General features: G+C 45.5%; 1 protein-coding gene across 1 annotated transcript; it reads left to right on the top strand.

The window, feature by feature from the left end:
- The first annotated feature begins 1,547 nt into the window (after nt 1–1,547).
- klhl24a (kelch-like family member 24a) lies at nt 1,548–18,373 on the top strand. The gene is made up of 8 exons (XM_068737644.1): nt 1,548–1,781; nt 3,103–3,221; nt 3,314–4,158; nt 6,109–6,293; nt 9,360–9,478; nt 13,544–13,732; nt 14,674–14,862; nt 14,960–18,373. The coding sequence occupies exons 2-8, from the start codon at nt 3,147–3,149 to the stop codon at nt 15,158–15,160; spliced, it is 1,803 nt and encodes a 600-aa protein (XP_068593745.1). The 5' UTR covers nt 1,548–1,781; nt 3,103–3,146; the 3' UTR covers nt 15,161–18,373.
- Nucleotides 18,374–21,026: the final 2,653 nt, after the last annotated feature.

Here is a 21,026-nt window from a genome sequence, read left to right as displayed (position 1 = left end):
TAAATAGTACAACCGAAATATGTATTCCATCATCATCATTATTGTATAATATAAAAGCCACTCGGCCTCAGTTTTATGACCATACTGTGGTAACAAAGCACTCAACTGCGTGTTTGTCTAAAGCTGGATGTCCATTATCAAACAGCTGACTGACTTTAAGGCACTAGAGGACAGAACAGAACGCCGTCCCTCATGTAAGGTGTGTGTGGACAGTGAGGAGTGATGAGTCAGACACCTGGCTTCAGGGACTGTTCTCCGTCTCTGCTGTGTAACCGGTACAACGACTCAACAGCAGAGGGACACCTTTGTCTGTCCACTGCGTCACTGCTCTGTCCTGTGTTTGCTTGGTAACACGTGTCCCGGTACTGTATCTGGATCACACACGGACAAATATCACATCTTCTACTGTTTGACATGTTTCTATCACAGCTCGAATCCTACGACGCACCAGATGCTCTTCTTTGTTGACTGATACAACTTGTTTTCCGAGGACACGGTTGCACTTGGCAGTGTCGCTCGCCTGCTTGTCTTCCTCGCTCGTCTTCTCTGATTTACATGGTTTTGTCCTGGTGAACTTGTCCAGGACCACAACAGCCTGTCCTTGGCAGTATTCTCTGCCTCTCCGTTTCCTGAAGCTGGTCCCTGAGTCGCTGGTGTGTCTCAGCTTCTGGACGTCCCAGAGAGTGTTTCACTGATGGTGAAGCCTACCTGTGTGACCTCAGGGGTCACTGCCCCACATTCACGGTGGTATGTCTGCACAATGGTGGCCGCCCAGTGAGTAAAAGAACGCGTGTACATTTCGAGGTACATGCGCAGACAGTCACTTTAACTGACAAACCGTTTGTGTACAACGCACGTGCTCCAGAGCAGCGCGTGCTGCCCGGGTCGTTCATAACATCGTGGACACTTTCAGGGAAGCCAGATGGGAGCTCTCAGAAATATTTTGCAACAGAGTAGAGAAGTTGTGACATCCTTTGTTCCAACTACCCCCCCACCCCCCTCACCTGAACAGAACGTTGCGTGCCTCGTTTCAACCTGTGTATTTCCACGTGTCCCGGATCATATTCCAGATGTTTTCTGTTCGGCACATATACCATGTGAGGTGTGAGCCGTGTCGATGTAACATACGTATGTACGTGTATATATATATATATATATATATATATATATATATATATATATATATATATATACATAACATATTTGTACATATAGTAGTAATACTGTGTATTTGATGACGTTTGTCTGTACAGTTTAGGGTTAGTACCGTCGCACTCGCTTTTTACATGAGTTACGTCATAACGCAGTATAGTTTCGCGTGTTGCTCAACTTCTTGCTGTGAACTTTTTTTTTTCCTCCACCAAAAAAAGTTTGTTTGCAAACAAAGGACGGCCACGTGGAGGCCCAGTGGCGGCCGGGAAGTGCTGTTCCTCACTGGAGCGAAACGTTACGCGACAACAAGCATTTGAACTCAATCTCCCAGGATGCACTAGCGGCACCAGCTGAGTGGGTGCAGTGGGATGTTTTTTTTTCGGCTGACAAGTATATATGGGTTGTGTGTTTACTGTTAGCTGGTGAGAGCTCTCTGTTTTTACCGTCGCCTAAAAGTCAAAATGTCCCGGCTACGGAACAGCCTTCTTTGCTTGCCGTAAACTGCACGCGGGACAGACATCGTGACGATATATCGACAAACTATTTCAGGATAACATCTATTTTCGTCCATACTTTTTTTTTTTGCGTGTCAGAGAAGAGGAAGCTTTATCTGGAGACGTCTGCGTCAGGTAACACGTTCTGTCCATAACAGAGGATGGTAGTGACTTCATGAGATCTGAATATTCATCATTATTTATGGCTTTTCCTGTTGAATTCTCTCACAATATGTTGAGTTAAGCAGCTGCTCAGCTGGTGTTTGTGTTATTATGTTGTCAAGGGCTAACGGTCGAGCACGAGGCGAGTCTCCTTTGTCTTAATAAACTACAGTGTTGTCTGTCCTGTTAGTGACCCGGCTCCACATGGCACGCATCTGCTGTACGTGATTGTCTGCCATTAATACTCAAACAGTGGGATGTTATGTCATTTTTAAAATAGCAACAACTAAATAACAACAGAAATTATGAATTATTTTCCTCATGAACCTCTGGCAAGTTCAACTTCCCTTAATGTCACGCGGATAACAGCACAAAGTGAGACAGTCTAATCTGCCTCTCTATGTTTTAGTTTTTATATTTAATGCTCCTCCTCGTTAGTCACAATGTGAATCCCTCTGCGTCAGACACCTCTGGCTAAACCTGTCCTCTGGCCTAACGTTACATGACTTCAAGGAGGCGCTGCCGCGGGCTGACGACGCACGTGCATAGGTTTGAGTCTGAGCCACAGTTTAACAATAACCCGAGATAAATGACCTCACGGGAAGAAAGGTCAGACCTGACAGACAGTATGGCCGTAGATAAAAAGAGTTCCACGTTTAATGTGATATTGTTCGTGTTTCCTGAACACACACACACACACACACACACACACACACACACACACACACACACACACACACACAGTCTTTGTTGATATGAACAAAGTGTACCTCACGGGGACCCATAGTTGTTTGCCTTAAATACACAAACGTGGTCAGACTGCGTCTCTAAAGAACACACAGAAGGTGACTGGAGGTCGCTGACTTTGCACTTGTTGTTCAAACACTGATGCTGTGCTGATAGCATCCCTTCCCTCGCTCTGTCTCAACACAGCCTGAGTGAAGGTGTGGACGCTTGGCGCTCCTGCTGTCAGCCTCCCTCCCGCCTGCGTCTCTTTATCCTCTTCCGTCTCGTGCGTTTCATTGTGCTGCAGGGCACAGCCGTTTGGCAGCAGTGAGGAGCAGGTTCCATTCCTTCAAGCTACTTTTCTTAATACGAGACATCTTAGCAAAACAATATGCGAGACATGTTTTCTCCCACGTCTGCACTGTGGCTGTGTGACTTTGGTCTTCTGTGAGTGTGTTGTTGGTGAATGTTCTCAATCTGTACCTACAGTGATGCAACTAGGTGATTGCATTATCTGATAGGATGCCATGATAATAATAACAATGAACTGCCTGCTCTCCATCCTCAGGTCGTCTTGAAGTTTAGAGAAGGTCTACGTTGAAGGTGGCAGCCATGGTGTTGATTCTGGGCAGAAGGATGATCAGGGAGGAGTCTGGGATCAGAGACTCGCCGGCTGTCAAACGCAAGGTGCTCACCGACGCTTTGCATCTTGCAGCTTCCGTCTCAACTGACTTGTAGAAAACAACAACAACCTAAATTCATGTTTGTTGTCTCCTCAGGTGTTTGAGGTCGACTCCAAAACCTTAGCCAGCCAGGACGTCTTGGACTTCTGCTCCGGCTCATCCCACTCAGACGGCATCCTGCAGGTCTTCAATGAGTTCCGCGACTGCCGCCTGTTCACCGATGTGGTCATCAGTGTGCAGGGCCGCGAGTTCCCCTGCCACCGCGCCGTGCTCTCGGCCTGCTCCTCCTACTTCAGAGCCATGTTCTGCAACGATCACCGCGAGAGCCGCGAGATGCTGGTCGAGATCAACGGCATCCTGGCCGAGGCGATGGACTCCTTCCTCACCTACGTCTACACCGGCCGCGCCAAGATCACCACGGAGAACGTCCAGTTCCTCTTCGAGACCTCCAGCCTCTTCCAGATCTACACGCTGCGCGACGCCTGCGCCAAGTTCCTGGAGGACCAGCTGGACCCTTGCAACTGCCTGGGCATCCAGCACTTCGCGGACGCCCACGCCCTGAAGCAACTGGCCAGCCGCTGCCGCGCTTACGCCCTGGCCAACTTCTCCGAGGTGGCTCAGCACGAAGAGTTCCTCGCCCTACGCAAAGAGGAGCTGGAGGAGTACACCGGCAGCGACGAGCTGTCCATCGGCAAGGAGGAGGTGGTGTTCGAGGCGGTGATGCGATGGGTGTACCACAGTGTGGAGCAAAGGAAGCCCATGCTGAAGGCCCTGCTGCACAATGTGCGTTTGCCCCTTTTGCACCCCAACTACTTTGTCCAGACGGTGGAGGGAGACCTGCTCATCCAGAATGCTCCGGAGTGCTACCAGCTCCTCCACGAGGCCAGGCGCTACCACGTCCTCGGAAATGAGATGATGTCACCCAGAACTCGTCCACGCAGGTAACTGAAATGTCGACTGACTAGTTATGAAAATATTAGATATTATCTGCAAAAAGGAACACAGACACTGATTATTAGACAACATATTTTTGTGGGAAGTACGACTTACTCGTCTGATTTGTCTTCTCTGACAGCCGATTTGTCTTGTTGGCTTAAAAGCACCTCTCACAGTGTGACGACAGAGAGGAGATCAAAACAACAACACAAGTCTCCTTAAAGCACTTCATCGATCTTGATCCCCTCTTTGTATCGCTAAAGGTTACGACTCACGCATCAACTTTGTGCTCCCTGGCAGTGTTGTTGTTGCGTCCGTGCGTGTGCGTGTGCGTGCGTGTGCGCGTGTGTGTGTGTGTGTGTGTGTGTGTGCGTGTGCGCGTGCGCGCGTGCGTGCGTGCGTGCGTGCGTGCGTGTGTGTGTGCGTGTGTGTGTGTGTGTGCGTGTGTGTGTGCGTGCGTGTGCGTGCGTGCGTGTGTGTGTGTGTGTGTGTGCGCGTGACAGAGACGGGGAGTGTTGTTGTACTGAACAGACAAGTGTGTGTCATTGAGTAGACATATTTTGAAATGATAATGAGAGAGGCAGGGCATGTTCCTACACCGACCGGTTGACTGGAAATAAGAAAAAAAAATGATGTGATGCAAGAAATGGCAATCCTGCAGCGTTGAGTCTTGTTATCAGTGTAACTCTCTCTGCTGATGTTTTTCCGGTTCTGAGCGTCTGCACCTGTTCACTTTTTTTTTTTTGAACCTGTTTTCACCAAATGTTCTTTTATTTCCCGTGTTATTTTAGTCTGACGGGGGCTGACTTGGATGGCACAATGAGGTGTTTGACTAAGGACAAAAGATGGCACCGACCGTAAAGCGTATAAATGAGACACAGAGCGGGGCCATATGGCAGCCTGCCGCACAACAAACAGCGGCGCAGCTGCCTTTGTGCGTCGGGACAACTTTCAGCGGTGCCAGTTGTCGGTTATTAAGGCCGTGCGGCGTGTGTTTCAGGTGCATTGTGTCAGTATCCAGGCAGATCTGTCCAGATCAGCGAGCCAATCAGACAGCCGGTGTGTCTGCACAGTCAGCTTTGTTTGCCCTGGGGGCCGAATGCTCGAGACAGATGCCTGGTTCTCCCCTTCCTGTGTCTACACCTGCCCTCTTTGTCTCTTGATACGCCTCTAGAATAGAATTAATCTCACACACACACACACACACACACACACACACACACACACACACACACACACACACATATAAAGCTATACTGCTCCTGGGCTTGACTGTCTTGTGCATAAGGACATGAAACCGCTTGAATCTCCCTCCTGCATTGGACCTGTATCTCACACACTCGGTAAACAGACGTGTTTACGTTGGTGTCCAGAATGTTCTGGACTTCATTATTTTCTTTACAGATCTTTGCTGGTTGTGTTCATCCTGCATCAGTGTTTTAGAAGAGAAGCTGTAGTTGATTAGCTCCTCCTAGGAAATGTGGTCATACCCACGGCATGCGCTGAACAGCCAAATAGGAAAGCGTTGTGATCATGGAAATTCAGCCCAGGTCCAGCCCCAAGTGTGTTTTTGTTGTATTGATTGATACTTTCATTGTGAACTGAACTTTGCCTTGGAGATAAGTGAAGCCATTCCTGTGGAAAGCGCCTCTCTGTTGCTGCCCTGGCACACATTTCTGCCGTGTGTAATTAGAAATCCTCTTAAGTGCTGACATGTGTACGTTTGTGTGTCTTCAGAACCTTTTGTTTGGGCCTACAGACGATGGTGTGTTTTAATTCGATGCCCTGTAATCTCCACATTCTCGTGTGGAGCCTTTTAATTCTCACACGCTCGTGTCGTGTTGTGCTTTTATAATCGCCTCAGCTGTGTTGTTGTTTCCACTGCGTCTCTAATTTCTCTCCCTCTGCCTCGTCTTGTCCTCCCCCCCCCCCCCCCCCTTTTTTTGTTTTTCCAGCTCGACCGGCTACTCTGAGGTGATCGTGGTGGTGGGGGGTTGTGAGAGGGTGGGGGGCTTCAACCTGCCCTACACCGAATGCTATGAACCCGTCACAGGAGAGTGGAAGTCGCTGGCCAAACTACCCGAGTTCACCAAGTCCGAGTATGCGGTCTGCGCCCTCCGCAACGACATTCTGGTGTCAGGTGAGACCCCGCGCAATATTCATTTTGACTTTATTAATGAATCGATGAAATTGCCACAAATTCCATTCCAGCAACTTTTTTTGTCTGGTTATACTCGGTGTGTTATACTCTTGGTTGTTACATAATTCATTTTCTCTGAATAACAGTAACCCCACACCCCCCAAAATATACACTCACAAGTCCACCGAGGGACAGGATCAGTGTCTTTCTTGGCTCGGCTTGCCGTCTCAGACAGGAAAAGGCCTCCATGGCTACTTGCCCACTGTTATTTTTACAGCGACAGCCTGTTTGAGTCGAAGGAAAATATGAGAGCAACATCTGGACGGACGCACGCTCAGCGCTGAGGAAGGCCTCCATTGGCCGTCTCTGTCCCTCTCTGTCTCTCTATTGGTCAGTCATCGGGGTCGCCACCTTTTACCACGGTTCAGCAGCCTTCTAGGATATTCTGTAGGCAACAACCTGACATCCCGTTTAGATTTCAGACTCCACCAACATGCGATGTGATCTAGCTTGGAATCAACCGAATCCTGAGACCTCTTTGCACTCGTTGCCTCCTGGCAGTGCTGTGGCCTGAGCCTCGTTTGGTGTAAAAAAAGATCTGGATAAAACAAAACATTAGTAATGCGTCTTTCACCTTCAGTGATGAGGTCATCCGCTGAACAAACCCTGGTACAAACACTGTGCTGCAGTTCTTATATGGCTGTTAGATGGAGGGGGAGAGATTTTGTACTTTTTTGGGGGGGAAATTGTTTCCTAGAATATGAATTGACAGAAGTCCAAATGTGCCTTCAGGGACTGCTAATGCTCCAACATGTTGATGAGCTGCAAACCGGTACCGGACAACGCGGCAGTTAAAAAAGATATAGAGAAGAGAAAAACAAGGAAGGAGGAGATTTAGGGAACCGTTCCCTCGCTTCAGGACAGACCGTTGCAGTGTTTTGCTTTTTTCGTGCCAAGTCGTCACGTGTTCGCTGTCGTTCTGTGAACATGCCCCTCCCCCCCGTCTCTCTGTCTCACCCACATTCACACACACTGCTGCTGCTTCATAGCATATCATGGTCTTCATTGCCCCACTTTGTCTTGTTGTTTCCCATCTGACTCGGTACATTTAATCCACGTTTTTTATCTGCTACTCTCTCAGTTACATTCCCACACATCCGTCACTCAGTGTGTCTGTCCCTCGCCTCACACTGGGGACCTTGGAGGGCCTCCAGTCTCACAGCACAGTTAGCTGTGGTCTTGATTAGGATGTGGCTCAATTGAGAATAGAAAAGCTCTTGGGACGGGGACTTTGGCAACCGCCATAGCATTGTAATCAGCTTCTTTGTCAGACCCACAGTGAGCATGCTTTGAGTTCATGAGTTCATGAGTTCATGAGGCTCTTTGCTACTAGTGTTGTCAAAATACCTTGAAAAATGTAACATTTAAGGCATAAAACTTAGATATTTCTGAAAGAATCAATAGCGGTGCGTGTGTCAGCTCGCTATCGGAGAGCAGAGAGTTGATATTGATGAAGTTTCAAGCGTTCGTTATGGATACGTTGTTGTTTTTGACAACACGATTTGCTCCACATTTGGACAACGTCTTGTCACCTAATGAGCAGAAAACACATGAGTGTGTTTCACACCTCACACACTACGGAGAGGAGCACATCATAGTCACAAGCAGCTTCTCTCGTTTCCTCAGACGACGGGAATGCCGTATCACACTAAACTAGATGGTTTGCGCTAACAATGAAGCTGCATATCACTTTTAAGCAATGCATAACTCCCATAAAGCTGTCATATCGGGACATCCCAAAGACGGCGCCTTTCGTTATTTAAGAGCAATTATTTGCGGCGGTGGTCCTTCCCCGTCTGAGCCGGTCGGACTGTTCTGGTGAGAAGACAACGCCTTCTGCTCCTCCGTATCTCGTTAGCTCTGCGAGGTTCTCCGTCAACGGGTTCCCTACATGCCTCAGGGGCAGCAGACTCTCTGGCTCGTTCACTAGCCAGCTGATTAGCCAGCAGACGCACACTATGACTAACCTCCTGAAGACAGACGACTGAACATTAATTACACTATATTACCCGTGTGTAACCGGTTTATTAAAATGTATGGCCTTTCAAGGAAGTGAGACTTTTTTTTTTACGAGGACGAAACATGAGCCTGATAGCCAGCACTTCTTCTGAACCCGTCGTTGGATGAAAACCAGCAGATAACTGCCGCCGGATCTCATAACAGTGCAGAGGTCACCACACGTCTTTTAGACAATGTCACAGTTTCCCTTTTTAACCTTTTAAGATTCTTCTTCATGAGTTTTGATGAGTTAACCTACATCTCATCAGATCTTTTTCTGTCCTCCAGGCTAAAAAGTTAGCTTGTGCCACTCATTGTGTTCTTAACGACTAGTTTGGATGTTCCTTCCATCTGTGTGTGTGTGTGTGTGTGTGTGTGTGTGTGTGTGTGTGTGTGTGTGTGTGTGTGTGTGTGTGTGTGTGTGTGTGTGTGTGTTTATATTGGTGGGGGGGTTACTGAGAGAGAGAGGGGGGGCACATGTCGGGGCTTGTTAAACATGTCTGGATCACAGTGTAACCCGGTCAGGTAGCTGTTTATTATTCTCTACAACTTTTTTAAATTCCATGTTTGCTCTCAGACGACAGATGAGACACCAGGAGCTGCAGTCATGCTGCCGCTCTATGGGCTGCAAAAGATACTTGATCGTGGTGTGTTCACTGTATGAATAATTCAGAAGAGGGCGGTCAACACCTGTGCACTCATACTGAAACATGATACTGTGTGTGTGTGTGTGTGTGTGTGTGTGTGAACCTTTTATTTACTCTCGAGGCTCAGGTCAAAGTCAGATAAGACTCACAACTCGGCCCCAGTTAGAAGATAAAGCTCTACTTTGACACAAACACACAACGCTGGCTGAACACTCTGGTTTATTTTTAATCTTTTCATTTATCACAGATCAGCTCAATGACAAACGACAGCAATAAAGTGTTCCAGCGCTGAATATATTGTGCTCACAGTTGTCTTAACTATTGTCTTGAATATGACCCGTTTGTCCCTCGGTGCTTTCAGGTGGCCGTATCAACGGCAGGGACGTGTGGATGTATAACTCCCAGCTCAACCTGTGGATCAGAGTGGCTTCTCTTAACAAAGGCCGCTGGAGACACAAGATGGGCGTCCTTCTGGGCAAGGTAAGGAGGCAGCGTCGAGCCAGATGTGTGCATCATCTGCATTGGGATGTGTGCACCGTAGGAACTGATTTATGTTCAGTGACATCGCTGCGGTAAAATCGGTTTTCCAAGATCGCAAAATATGTTGATGATTAGGAGAAATCACCAGCTGGCCAGTTACAGTTTAGGTGGTCAGCACAAGGTATCTGGTAGCCACCGTAGCCCAGTTTACATGTCTAAAGAGTGTGGCTACAGTTCAGCTGCTGAGGCTACACGCGTGGCTCCAGCACACACACTTTCACGAAGCCACAGTTTGTTGCACCAGGAAAATGTGCTTCTCAGCGATCCTCCGTGTTGATCTGTGAGGCCACCCTGTGACAAGGAGCACTATCATTTTGTGTGTGTGTGTGTGTGTGTGTGTGTGTGTGTGTGTGTGTGTGTGTGTGTGTGTGTGTGTGTGTGTGTGTGTGTGTGTGTGTGTGTGTGTGTGTGTGTGTGTGTGTGTGTGAGAGACACATCCTTGTGTTGCCCCGGGGTTTATAAACGGCTGGTGCCGGCTCGTCTCACGCACCCTGGATACATACGCTCAGATTCAACACAGAGAAGGAAGTTTGCCTTCATTTAAAAGCAGCACATAAACAAGTTCCTCAGCTACTGGAAGAGTGCAGCTGATTCACTCATTAAATACCCAACAGATGGAAAATACTTCACTCCTCCATCACCGCCTCCGCTCTTGAGCTGTTGCTATTTACAGTGTCTAGGAAGGCCAGGTGGGCATTCTTGTTCGAGGGCAATAGGAGTTGACTGGACATGTGCCGGCACCTCACACTTCCAAGTTAAGGACTAGCTTAGTCCACTTTCCCATATCATGTCTCACATCAGCCTGGAGAGGCCATACATAGCTGTGAGAGCCCATAATAAACCTGTAAACACACCTTTACTCTGTAGATAGAGATATATATATATGTATATATATATATATACAGTACGTAAAGGAGAACTCTCCTTAGATTGAATAACGATAGTCTAACTTTTACCACATGGTTTGTTTGTAAGTGTTCTTAAGCTAGATAGTCTCGTCTGTCTTCGCCTTTGTGGTTCTAAAGACCATCTCAATGCAGAAGTCGTTGATCTGTTATTAGAGTGTGTAAAGAAGAACGACCAAGAAGTGTCCTGCTTGAAGCAGGCAGACCATAAACAGAGAGGACTCCCCTAACACAGCGCTCACTCGTGTGTGTGTGTATAAGTACTTGTGTTTGTTTGCACACATAAAGAACAGAAGTATTCCTCTAGAACTCTTGGTGTACTTGTTCAGGGAGGGACTGGCTCATCTGCAGCACGTCTGAAACACACGACATTGTTTTAGAGCTCTGCTTGTGGCAAATCTGTGTTGGATTTTCTCAGACTTTCAAACAACAATCAAAATGCTTAGTTGCCTTGCCACAGAAACAACCGAAAACACACATGCATGCATTCAAACTACACAGAGGTCCTCCACAACAGGGAGGTAATCAGCTGCAGGGTCTCATGTCAGCAATTACCTCCAAAGTGAGTCACGTATCCAGTTATGGTGAAAACAAGAAGGACCGAAATAGATCATTTAACGTGACTCTAAAAGTTATAGAACTATAATTCTATAGTTGCGTCCAAAGCCCGCTGGCTCAGAGGTTGAACTGGTCAGGATCCCACACAACACATCAGCAGTGATGCACACACACACACACACACACACACACACACACACACACACACACACACACACACACACACACACACACACACACACACACACACACACACAGTGCTTCATGGTGGAAGCATAAACCTTTTCATCCTTTCTTGAAAAACGCATTCCTCTGAGATATCACATCCCCAGAGAGGCGACTGTCTGCAGCCGCTTCCTCTATCTGTCCCACACATGTGGGGTTGTCTCCCCTTCTCATATTCTCTTCTCTGTCTTTGTCTGTTTTACAGAGAATTTGTATCTTTTATCTCTTTGTCTTATCATTTTCCTTCATAACTTCAGGTCCTCGTCACGTCTTATTTCCTCATATCGTTGTATATCCTCTGTCTGTGTTGTTGTTCTTTTTGTTTAAATTTTCCTCAGAATTCAGTTCCTCCTCCTCCTCCTCCTCCTCCTCCTCAGTCAGTTCTGCCTGTAATTTGGCCCCTTTGATGAGCAGCAGGGCTGAGTTTAGTAAGCGAGCCTGTGTAATAAGCATGTCTGCACGCTCATGCTTACATGCAAATACCTCAACACATGACTTGCTCTAACGCACTGCTCAAACAATTTGCATGTTCGGTTGAAACCAAACCAAATATCTTTTCACTGGCAGACGTGTACACACACACACACACACACACACACACACACACACACACACACAGGTCTGAACTTCTTAAGCTGGATCTTGCAGTGCTAGAAGGACGAGAACACGCTGTGTTCTGTGATGTCCTGTGGGACTGGTTGTGTTTCCTTAAGAGTAGAAGCAGAAATAGGTCACCAGTTGTTTTCCTCTTCCTGTTGTGGCTGCACTTGGTGACGGTTGTTCTCGTCTTTCATAATGGTTCTCCCTCTGACCCTCTCTTTGTCTCTCTCTTTGTCTCTCTCTTTGTCTCTATTCTTCTATGTATATGAATTATATTTCCTCTGTGTTTTGCTCACGCTCACTGCTTCTCACCAATCTGCTTGTTAAGGACAGTTCATCATTCAGCCGTTGCCAGTGTTTGTTGCCAGCGGTCATAAAATAAGTGTTGAATGTGCTCGTTGGGTTGTTAGGGTGTCCTCAGATAGTCATGAATCATGTTTGACTTGGTGTTTATGTGCTTCCATCATCGAGCGCACTTTCACGGTGTATCCAAACCACGTGGAGGTTTATTGAGCGGTGAGGGCGAAAAGAAAAGAGGGATCCATCATGACACCGACTGTCTCTGTCTGTCTGTCTGTCTGTGTCTCTGTCTCTGTCTGTGTCTCTGTCTGTCTGTGTCTCTGTCTGTCTGTCTGTTATCTTCGGTGCCACACACATCTTCTCTCTCTTTTGTTGGGCAACAAACATCCAGCATTTAACATTTGTTATCAGCTGCTTCAGCATTATAGCATGAAAATATACTATATTTCAGTTTGTCTACGTTCCCATAGTTGTATTCTGTGAGTTTAAAGTGTGGAAACTGCTCCCACCAAAACAGGCTACATTTGCCTGTTGTTGTCATTAAACCACAGAGACAACAATATGTTAAAACCACCACCTGAGTTGTTAGAGCAGCAGTGAGCAAGTTCTTTTTCTCTGCTTCAGCTTGTCAGTTAAAAAGGTGGTAGTTCTATCAACTAGCCCAGGTGTTGAATGCAAATACTTGCCTCCACTTCCATCTTTGTGTTCCCCATTTTTTCCGCCATCTTTCTTTGTGTCTTTGTTTCTCCCCCCCCCCCCCCCCTCCTCTGTTTCTTGTGTTGAGTGGAGACAGGAACAGCCCGAGGGTTTTCTGTTGATGAGTAATGTTCTGTTCCTATAACCAGTAATGTATTCTTGACACATGATCTCCTTTCAGTTATTGAGGAAATAGAAAAGTACCATAAATCTGTAGCTTCCACCAGCTTGTTAACACTGTTCATTCCTCATGTGCCCAGTTAAGTTCATTATCGCTCCAGGAGGGTAGCATGTGCAACCAGAATGCATATCTTATGTCAACGAAGTTGTCTTCCAGTAAGGTTTATGTTTTTGTTTTTGTTAGTGAGTCAGATTTAATTATCAAGAAAATGGCGTGGGCAACCAACTTGGACATCAGCTCTAATGACTGATAATAGTGTTTTCATTTGTAAATCCAGATACAACACAGACAGAGATAATGGTGCTTGTTCTCATCACTTGTCATCTTTCCCCTGCACCTGATGGACTGGTTCTCTGGAGCACATCAGTTGTTCCAAGGTGCTAATCTCAGCTCCTCCTCTAATCTAAGTGTGTGTGTGTGTGTGTGTGTGTGTGTGTGTGTGTGTGTGTGTGTGTGTGTGTGTGTGTGTGTGTGTGTGTGTGTGTGTGTGTGTGTGTGTGTGTGTGTGTGTGTGTGTGTGTGTGTGTGTCTTTCCCTAAGGTCTATGCGGTTGGTGGCTATGATGGCCAGAGCCGTCTGAGCAGTGTGGAGTGCTACGACTCCTTCTCTAACCGCTGGACAGAGGTGGCCCCCATGAAAGAGGCGGTCAGCTCTCCGGCCGTGGCCAGCAGTGTCGGCAAGCTGTTCGTCATCGGAGGCGGGCCTGACGACAACACCTGTTCAGACAAGGTGGGAAACAGATGTGTGCACCCCGAACCACACACTTAGTGATGAAAGCGGAGGGGCTTTTTGTCTCACATAACTGGTGTTCAGTGATTATACCTTTAGAAATACAACGGACGTGCTGAACATTTTTATTTCTTTTCAGTGGGTTGTCTGAACAATAACTCGACTTGTCGGTTTCAACAGAGGTATTTATTTAAGTTAGTCTGTCCTTAGATAGGCTCATGAATTACAAGCGTCCGTTTCTTGATTGCGTTAATAAGAAAAAAGCACAAATAAGAAAAAGAATGCTGAAAAGCCAGAATGCTGAAAAGCTTCCCGAGTCACGGAGAACAGAGGAGTAAATAGGTTTAACTTGGAGAACAGGACGTGACAGGCTTCCCTGGAAATGATGCTTTGACTGACAGTCACGTTGCTGGCAGTAAACAGAGAGACAAGTCGTTCCCTGGAACTCAAACTTCAGTAGAAGCATTTATTATTCCTCCATGGAAAAGCTGGTATGCTTTATCTTTGTCTCTGCACGCTATAAAACGACACGTAGTGCAGGGAGAGAGGCATTCTGATAAGTTAAGCCAGCATGGCCGACTACTACGTCCAACATGGCCAAAAGGGACTTGAGTTCGTGCTGACTCGTCTCTGGAGTCTCCTAAAGGCAGAATCCACATTCTAAAGATCCTTGTCGTTTGGAGTGTGTTGTTCATGCAAGTTTCAGTCAAGAGACGACAATGTTTGGGAGGAGGCTATTTTAAATAGATGTGGGCGACAGAATGCTTGGATTGTATGCAAAACCACACGGAGAAGCTTAAGTCGGCCCACAGAACAGCCAGTAAAAAGAGCGACATATTTGTTTCTATTCTACAACTATGTCCCACCACATGGAGTCTATTGTCTTCTTTCCTCTCCCGCAGTAAAACACAACTAACTGACTACATGTGACTGTACTTCAGGTTCAGTGCTATGACCCAGAGACCAACGCTTGGTCGCTGCGGGCCAACATCCCCATCGCCAAGCGCTGTATCACAGCAGTGTCCCTCAACAACATGGTCTATGTGTGCGGTGGTCTCACCAAGTCCATATTCTGCTACGACCCCACAGAGGACTACTGGATGCATGTGGTCCACACCTTTAACAAGCAGGTAATGGATGGAATGTGGATCCCTGGAGGATTAGGCTGTTTGAATACAAGGATCCTCTGAAGCCGCAATCTCTTGATTTGTGTCGCTCTGCCTGCAGGAGAGCTGTGGCATGTCGGTGTGCAACGGCAAGATCTACATCCTTGGCGGCAGAGGGGAAAATGGCGAAGCGACGGACACCATCCTGTGCTACGACCCGTCATCGGGCATCATCACCGGAGTGGCAGCCATGCCGCGGCCCATCTCCTACCATGGCTGTGTAACCATCCACCGCTACAATGACAAATACCACAAGACCTGACCATAACCGAGCACACACACACACACACACACACACACATGCACGCACACACGCACGCACACACACACACACACACGCACACGCACGCACGCACACACACACACACACGCACACACACACACACACACACACACACACACACACACACACACACGCGCGCACACTAAAGAACTTAAACTTCAAGTTCACCCATGCACAAACACACTCACACAGTCTTTATAACAGGCACATTAAGTGGCTCAGTCCACAGTAGCTGAGCTACTTTATTGTCTCACAGCATTGTGTAGCGATACTCATTGTGGTGCTGTGAATCATTTGCTGTTGTGTAGTTCTTGCTCTTCCGTGGAAACGTGGTCGATGACGCCGACGGCTCGTCTGTAACCTGAGCTCAAGTGAAGCCGGATCGAAGTGGCAGATGTGGCTTTGCATTAGCAGTAACCGCACGAGGTCGTAGATCATATACGACAGAAGTAAAGGAACTGATTTTATCAGAACCAGAACCAGAACCAGAACCGTTTATTGGCGGTATGTTGAACATCAAGGAATTTGACATGAAATTGTTTTGGGAGATTGGATTAACGTTAGGATCACGTATCTGTGGTGACAATATTATAAACGGTTCACTTACTACGCTTTTCACAGAGCTTTCAACCATAACTCATTAACATAAAGTTTAGAATATTTCACCACATAAACTACTCAAATGAAAAAACACTAAAGTTTCTAAATTGCAGTTAATTGTTTGTTTCCCTAAATGTACATTAGATGGATTTAATACTACCTGGCAGGACTTAAACTCTTCATAACATTATTGAGTTTTAGTAATTCATTATATTATGGTAGTGATTACAATAAGGTGATCAGTTTTTAAGTGTGCTTGTGCTTTTATTACTGTGCAAAGTGACCTCACCCTTACATCTAGGTTGCTGATGAGCTGACATGAACTCAGATAGTTCTGATGAACAAGAACAATGCCATAAGACAAAAGAAATGTAAACAGAACGCACAGGTAACTCATGAGCCGCCAACAGAAGGGAAATGGTATGGAACTGTTTTTCACTGACGGAGGAGTGAGACGTCTAAAATCAAACCCAATGCACTCCATGCCGACACATACAGCACTTGTAGAGAACATTAAGAAAGTACCGTCCTCCGTTTGTTAAACTCTTGTCCTTTAAACAGTCAGCCAGCTGTTCTCCCACAGCATCAGAGGTTCTACGTTGAGCAGGAGAAGAGATTAAGAGCGGAGGCTCTACCAAAATAGGGTAGTTCTGCCCTCGTTTCCTCCTCATGTCACCTAGTCCCACTTCCTGTGTGCGTTTCCCTTTTCCATCCTCCAGCTGTGTCATCACCTCACATTTCCATGTCTCCTTATAAGCTTTATTTTGGCTCCACTTAGTTATTATTATTATTATTATTATTATTATTGCGCTCATTTTTCACTATTAAGTTATACTTGTTTGTCCTTTTTTTTTTACAATTGGATGTTTACTGTATTATAAGTAGCTTTAGTGTCTATTTCATGTCAATGTTGGATCATTGGTGTTCTGGGCTTGTGGGCGGTTGTGTAGTTGTGAGACGCCTTTGTAGATCAAACTCAAAGACTGCTCTGAAAGTGTGTGTGTGTGTGCGTGTGCGTGTGCGTGTGTGTGCGTGCGTGTGCGTGCGTGTGCGCACGCACGCGTGTGTGTGTGTGTGTGTGTGTGAGACTTTCACGACTCGGTCTGGATATGTCGGCGCCAAGGAGGCTTATCAAGGAGTTCTGGTTTAAGCACGACCGATGACTTCTGTTAACCCAAGTTGTCGCACCGATGGTGGCACCTCTCACCTGTGCACCTACAAGATGTAACTCGGGGGAACCGTAGATACCTCCAGATGTGTTTGCTGGTCAGCTGGTGGTGTGTGTGTGTGTGTGTGTGTGTGTGTGTGTGTGTGTGTGTGTGTGTGGGTGTGGGTGTGGCACGTCTACACCTCTGACATAGGGAGTTAAGATGATGTGGCTCATGGTCAGTAAAAGTCACATTTTACGGCAGTAGGCGTTGATAGACTCGAGATATTGCTGTGAATATAACTTTTAATATGTTTTCCTTGTTTAACTATTTAAATGTATCTCTTTCTTGGTTGCATATTGAGTTTTTCTGTAACTGAGAGCCCCAATTGTGCACTTTGACAGAATCCTGTTAAATGTAAAATTATATTACGAGACCTTTTTTTATTTTGTTGCTTTTTTTACTGTATCAGTAAATGTTCTTTGCTTTCATGTGACGTATGGAAGAGACAGTAAACGGGCCTGTCAGCGCCTCCTGTTGGCCGCTACCTGTTATGACTTTGATATTCTAACAAAAACAACACAAACTGCAGGAAGAGATCGCTGCATTTGTACGTTAGTTGCTGTCTAACAATGGGTACCTTCATAACACACAGACGCCGCGCTTCCTTCCGTCTGTCTGTCACAATGACTCAAGCAGGTGGGGGTATTCGGCTCAAACCGTCCCCCAGGCGCTTTCTGTGAAGGATGAGTTCTTGGTCAGGAGTTCAACAGAAGTACAGGCTGAAAAGAAAACCTCCTCAGGCCCACTCGGGGTTAACTCAGGAGGCCAACAAGAGGAGGCTGACGGGCAAGAATGCGGTAAATCAAAGGAGTTAAAGGAGTTGGATAAATAGAGAGAGAGAGAATTTGAGTGTGTGTGCGTCTGTGATTTCACTGAGTATTTACACATAACACGTTATGTTGATTTTAAAATATTCATTATTCGCGATGTAGAAGCCTTCATACATTGTTTGCTTTGATACGGTTATTGTTTTTGCATATTGATTTGTGTCCTTTGCTTTTGACTGGTGTGGTGAGTTGTGGGAGCCTTTGCAATTTCCCCTAACATGATCTGAATTAAACCCCGAGGAGCTGAGCATTCAAAGTTGATTGATGGATTTTGATGTGAATGCAGATAAAAAGCCAAAGTGGATTAGATTCAATGATTTCGTTAAGTGTCAATGGGTATTTGAATGCCGCCCGATGTGCCTAAATAACAGAATGACGAGTGGGGAATTAAATCGTACCATTTTTGTATAAACTTTTCTTACCGTATGGATGATGTGATATTTTAACTCCACTTTCTCCTGAGATGCTCTTTGTCTAACTTTGTAAACTGCAGGATGTGGAAATGTGGTTGACTTGTGTAACAGGAACATCAATAAAGTTTTTCTTTCCATCCATACACTTGTAACCTGTCAGTTAAAGAATGAAGCAATATGAAACATACTACAGGGTACTAGGTTAACTTTAGAGTTTAAAGATTACACACACATTCTTTATTTTGACACAAGTTCTTCACACTATGTATGTACAGTTGTGGTCAAAAGTTTACATACACTTGTAAAGAACATAATGTCATGGCTCTCTTGAGTTTCCAGTTATTTCTACAACTCTGATTTTTCTCTGATAGAGTGATTGGAACAGATACTTCTTTGTCACAAAAAACATTCATGAAGTTTGGTTCTTTCATGACTTTATTATGGGTTAACAGAAAAAGTGATCAAATCTGCTGGGTCAAAAATATACATACAGCAGTGCTAATATTTGGTTACATGTCCCTTGGCCATTTTAACTTCAATTAGGCTCTTTTGGTAGCCATCCACAAGCTTCTGGCAAGCTTCTTGTTGAATCTTTGACCACTCCTCTTGACAGAATTGGTGCAGTTCAGTTAAATTTGATGGCTTTCTGACATGGACTTGTTTCTTCAGCATTGTCCACATGTTCTCAATGGGATTTAAGTCAGGACTTTGGGAAGGCCATTCTAAAACCCTAATTCTAGCCTGATTTAGCCATTCCATTACCACTTTTGATGTGTGTTTGGGGTCATTGTCCTGTTGGAACACCCAACTGCGCCCAAGACCCAACCTTCGGGCTGATGATTTTAGGTTATCTTGAAGAATTTGAAGGTAATCCTCCTTCTTCATTATCCCATTTACTCTCTGTAAAGCACCAGTTCCATTGGCAGCAAAACAGCCCCACAGCATAATACTACCACCACCGTGCTTGACGGTAGGCATGGTGTTCTTGGGGTTAAAGGCCTCACCTTTTCTCCTCCAAACATATTGCTGGACATTGTGGCCAAACAGCTCGATTTTTGTTTCGTCTGACCACAGAACTTTCCTCCAGAAGGTCTTATCTTTGTCCATGTGATCAGCAGCAAACTTCAGTGGAGCCTTAAGGTGCCGCTTTTGGAGCGAGGGCTTCCTTCTTGCACGGCAGCCTCTCAGTCCATGGAGATGCAAAACACGCTTGACTGTGGACACTGACACCTGTGTTCCAGCAGCTTCTAATTCTTGGCAGATCTGCTTTTTGGTGGTTCTCGGTTGACTCTTCACCCTCCTGACCAATTTTCTCTCAGCAGCAGGTGATAGCTTGCGTTGTCTTCCTGATCGTGGCAGTGACAAAACAGTGCCATGCACTTTATACTTACAAACAATTGTTTGCACTGTTGCTCTTGGGACCTGCAGCTGCTTTGAAATGGCTCCAAGTGACTTTCCTGACTTGTTCAAGTCAATGATTCGCTTTTTCAGATCCATGCTGAGCTCCTTTGACTTTCCCATTATAGCGTTTGTGGGCGTTTGTATCCAATGAGCCCTATTTAAATGGCCTCAGAGAAGTCACCGGCTGTAGTCACTCATAATCACTCACAAGAAGTTAAGAGGCCATGCTATGAAGCTCATTTCATTGACACAACTTTCTAAGTCACCAAAATTGCTAATTCATGTTGCTGTATGTATATTTTTGACCCAGCAGATTTGATCACTTTTTCTGTTAACCCATAATAAAGTCATGAAAGAACCAAACTTCATGAATGTTTTTTGTAACAAAGAAGTATCTGTTCCAATCACTCTATCAGAGAAAAATCAGAGTTGTAGAAATAACTGGAAACTCAAGAGAACCATGACATTATGTTCTTTACAAGTGTATGTAAACTTTTGACCACAACTGTATATATATATATATATATATATATATATATATATATATATATATATATATATATATATATATATATATATATATATATATATATATATATATATATATATATATATATATATACACAGTACATGCCAGCCTTTAATTTAAACTCAGCTTTAAACCGAGACTCTATATGAATGAAATCTGAGGAATGAGAAGAAAAGCAGCTCTTATGGTGGATGAAGCTGACCAAACCATGACTGGGTGCATCAACACATTGATCTTCTCACCATAAGAATGTGGGAGATAGAAAAGAAGCGACTGTACTAAACGATTGAAGCCGTAGCACCACCAACCACACTGACCATTTCCATTCTTTGTGAACAACCAACTACAATAAATACAATAGGAAGTCTTCAATCAAGATGTCTGCAATCTGCGGCGTATGGCTGCTGAACCGTTCATTTGATCAGCGGACGAATCGGTCTTATTGGTGATGTTTGAATGAGCCGTCGTGTCGAACAAGAAAACAGCAGATAAAAGCAGCTGCACTGGTTCTAAGCTGACATTGAGCAACTCGTTCTGCAGTAAACATTCATGAGGCCGTTTTGTTGTGTTGTGGTGATTCATATCCTCCTTATTATGGATTAGTTTATTAAAAACCACAAACACATTCTTCTCACAGATTCTTATGGGCACAGTGTCTCTGAGTTTGTGTCAGCTAATTAATCTTGTTCATAAGATAATTTGCGTTGGCTGCATTCTGTCGTCTCACACCCACAAACATGCACACACTACTACGTGGGGTCCAGTAGAAGACGTCATTGTTCTGCTCTCAATAAAAAGGGTGGATTCAACTAAACATGACAAACTGACCGACTTTTGACCTACTCAATTGTGGACTTCATGTGC

Source organism: Cebidichthys violaceus, unplaced genomic scaffold, assembly GCF_023349555.1.
Source record: "Cebidichthys violaceus isolate CVI_PGR_0920_01 unplaced genomic scaffold, fCebVio1.0.p SCAF_8, whole genome shotgun sequence".
In the NCBI taxonomy this organism is placed as follows: Eukaryota; Metazoa; Chordata; class Actinopteri; order Perciformes; family Stichaeidae; genus Cebidichthys; species Cebidichthys violaceus.
Note: the sequence above shows the minus strand (reverse complement) of the source record. Positions and strands in the feature narration are given on the sequence as shown.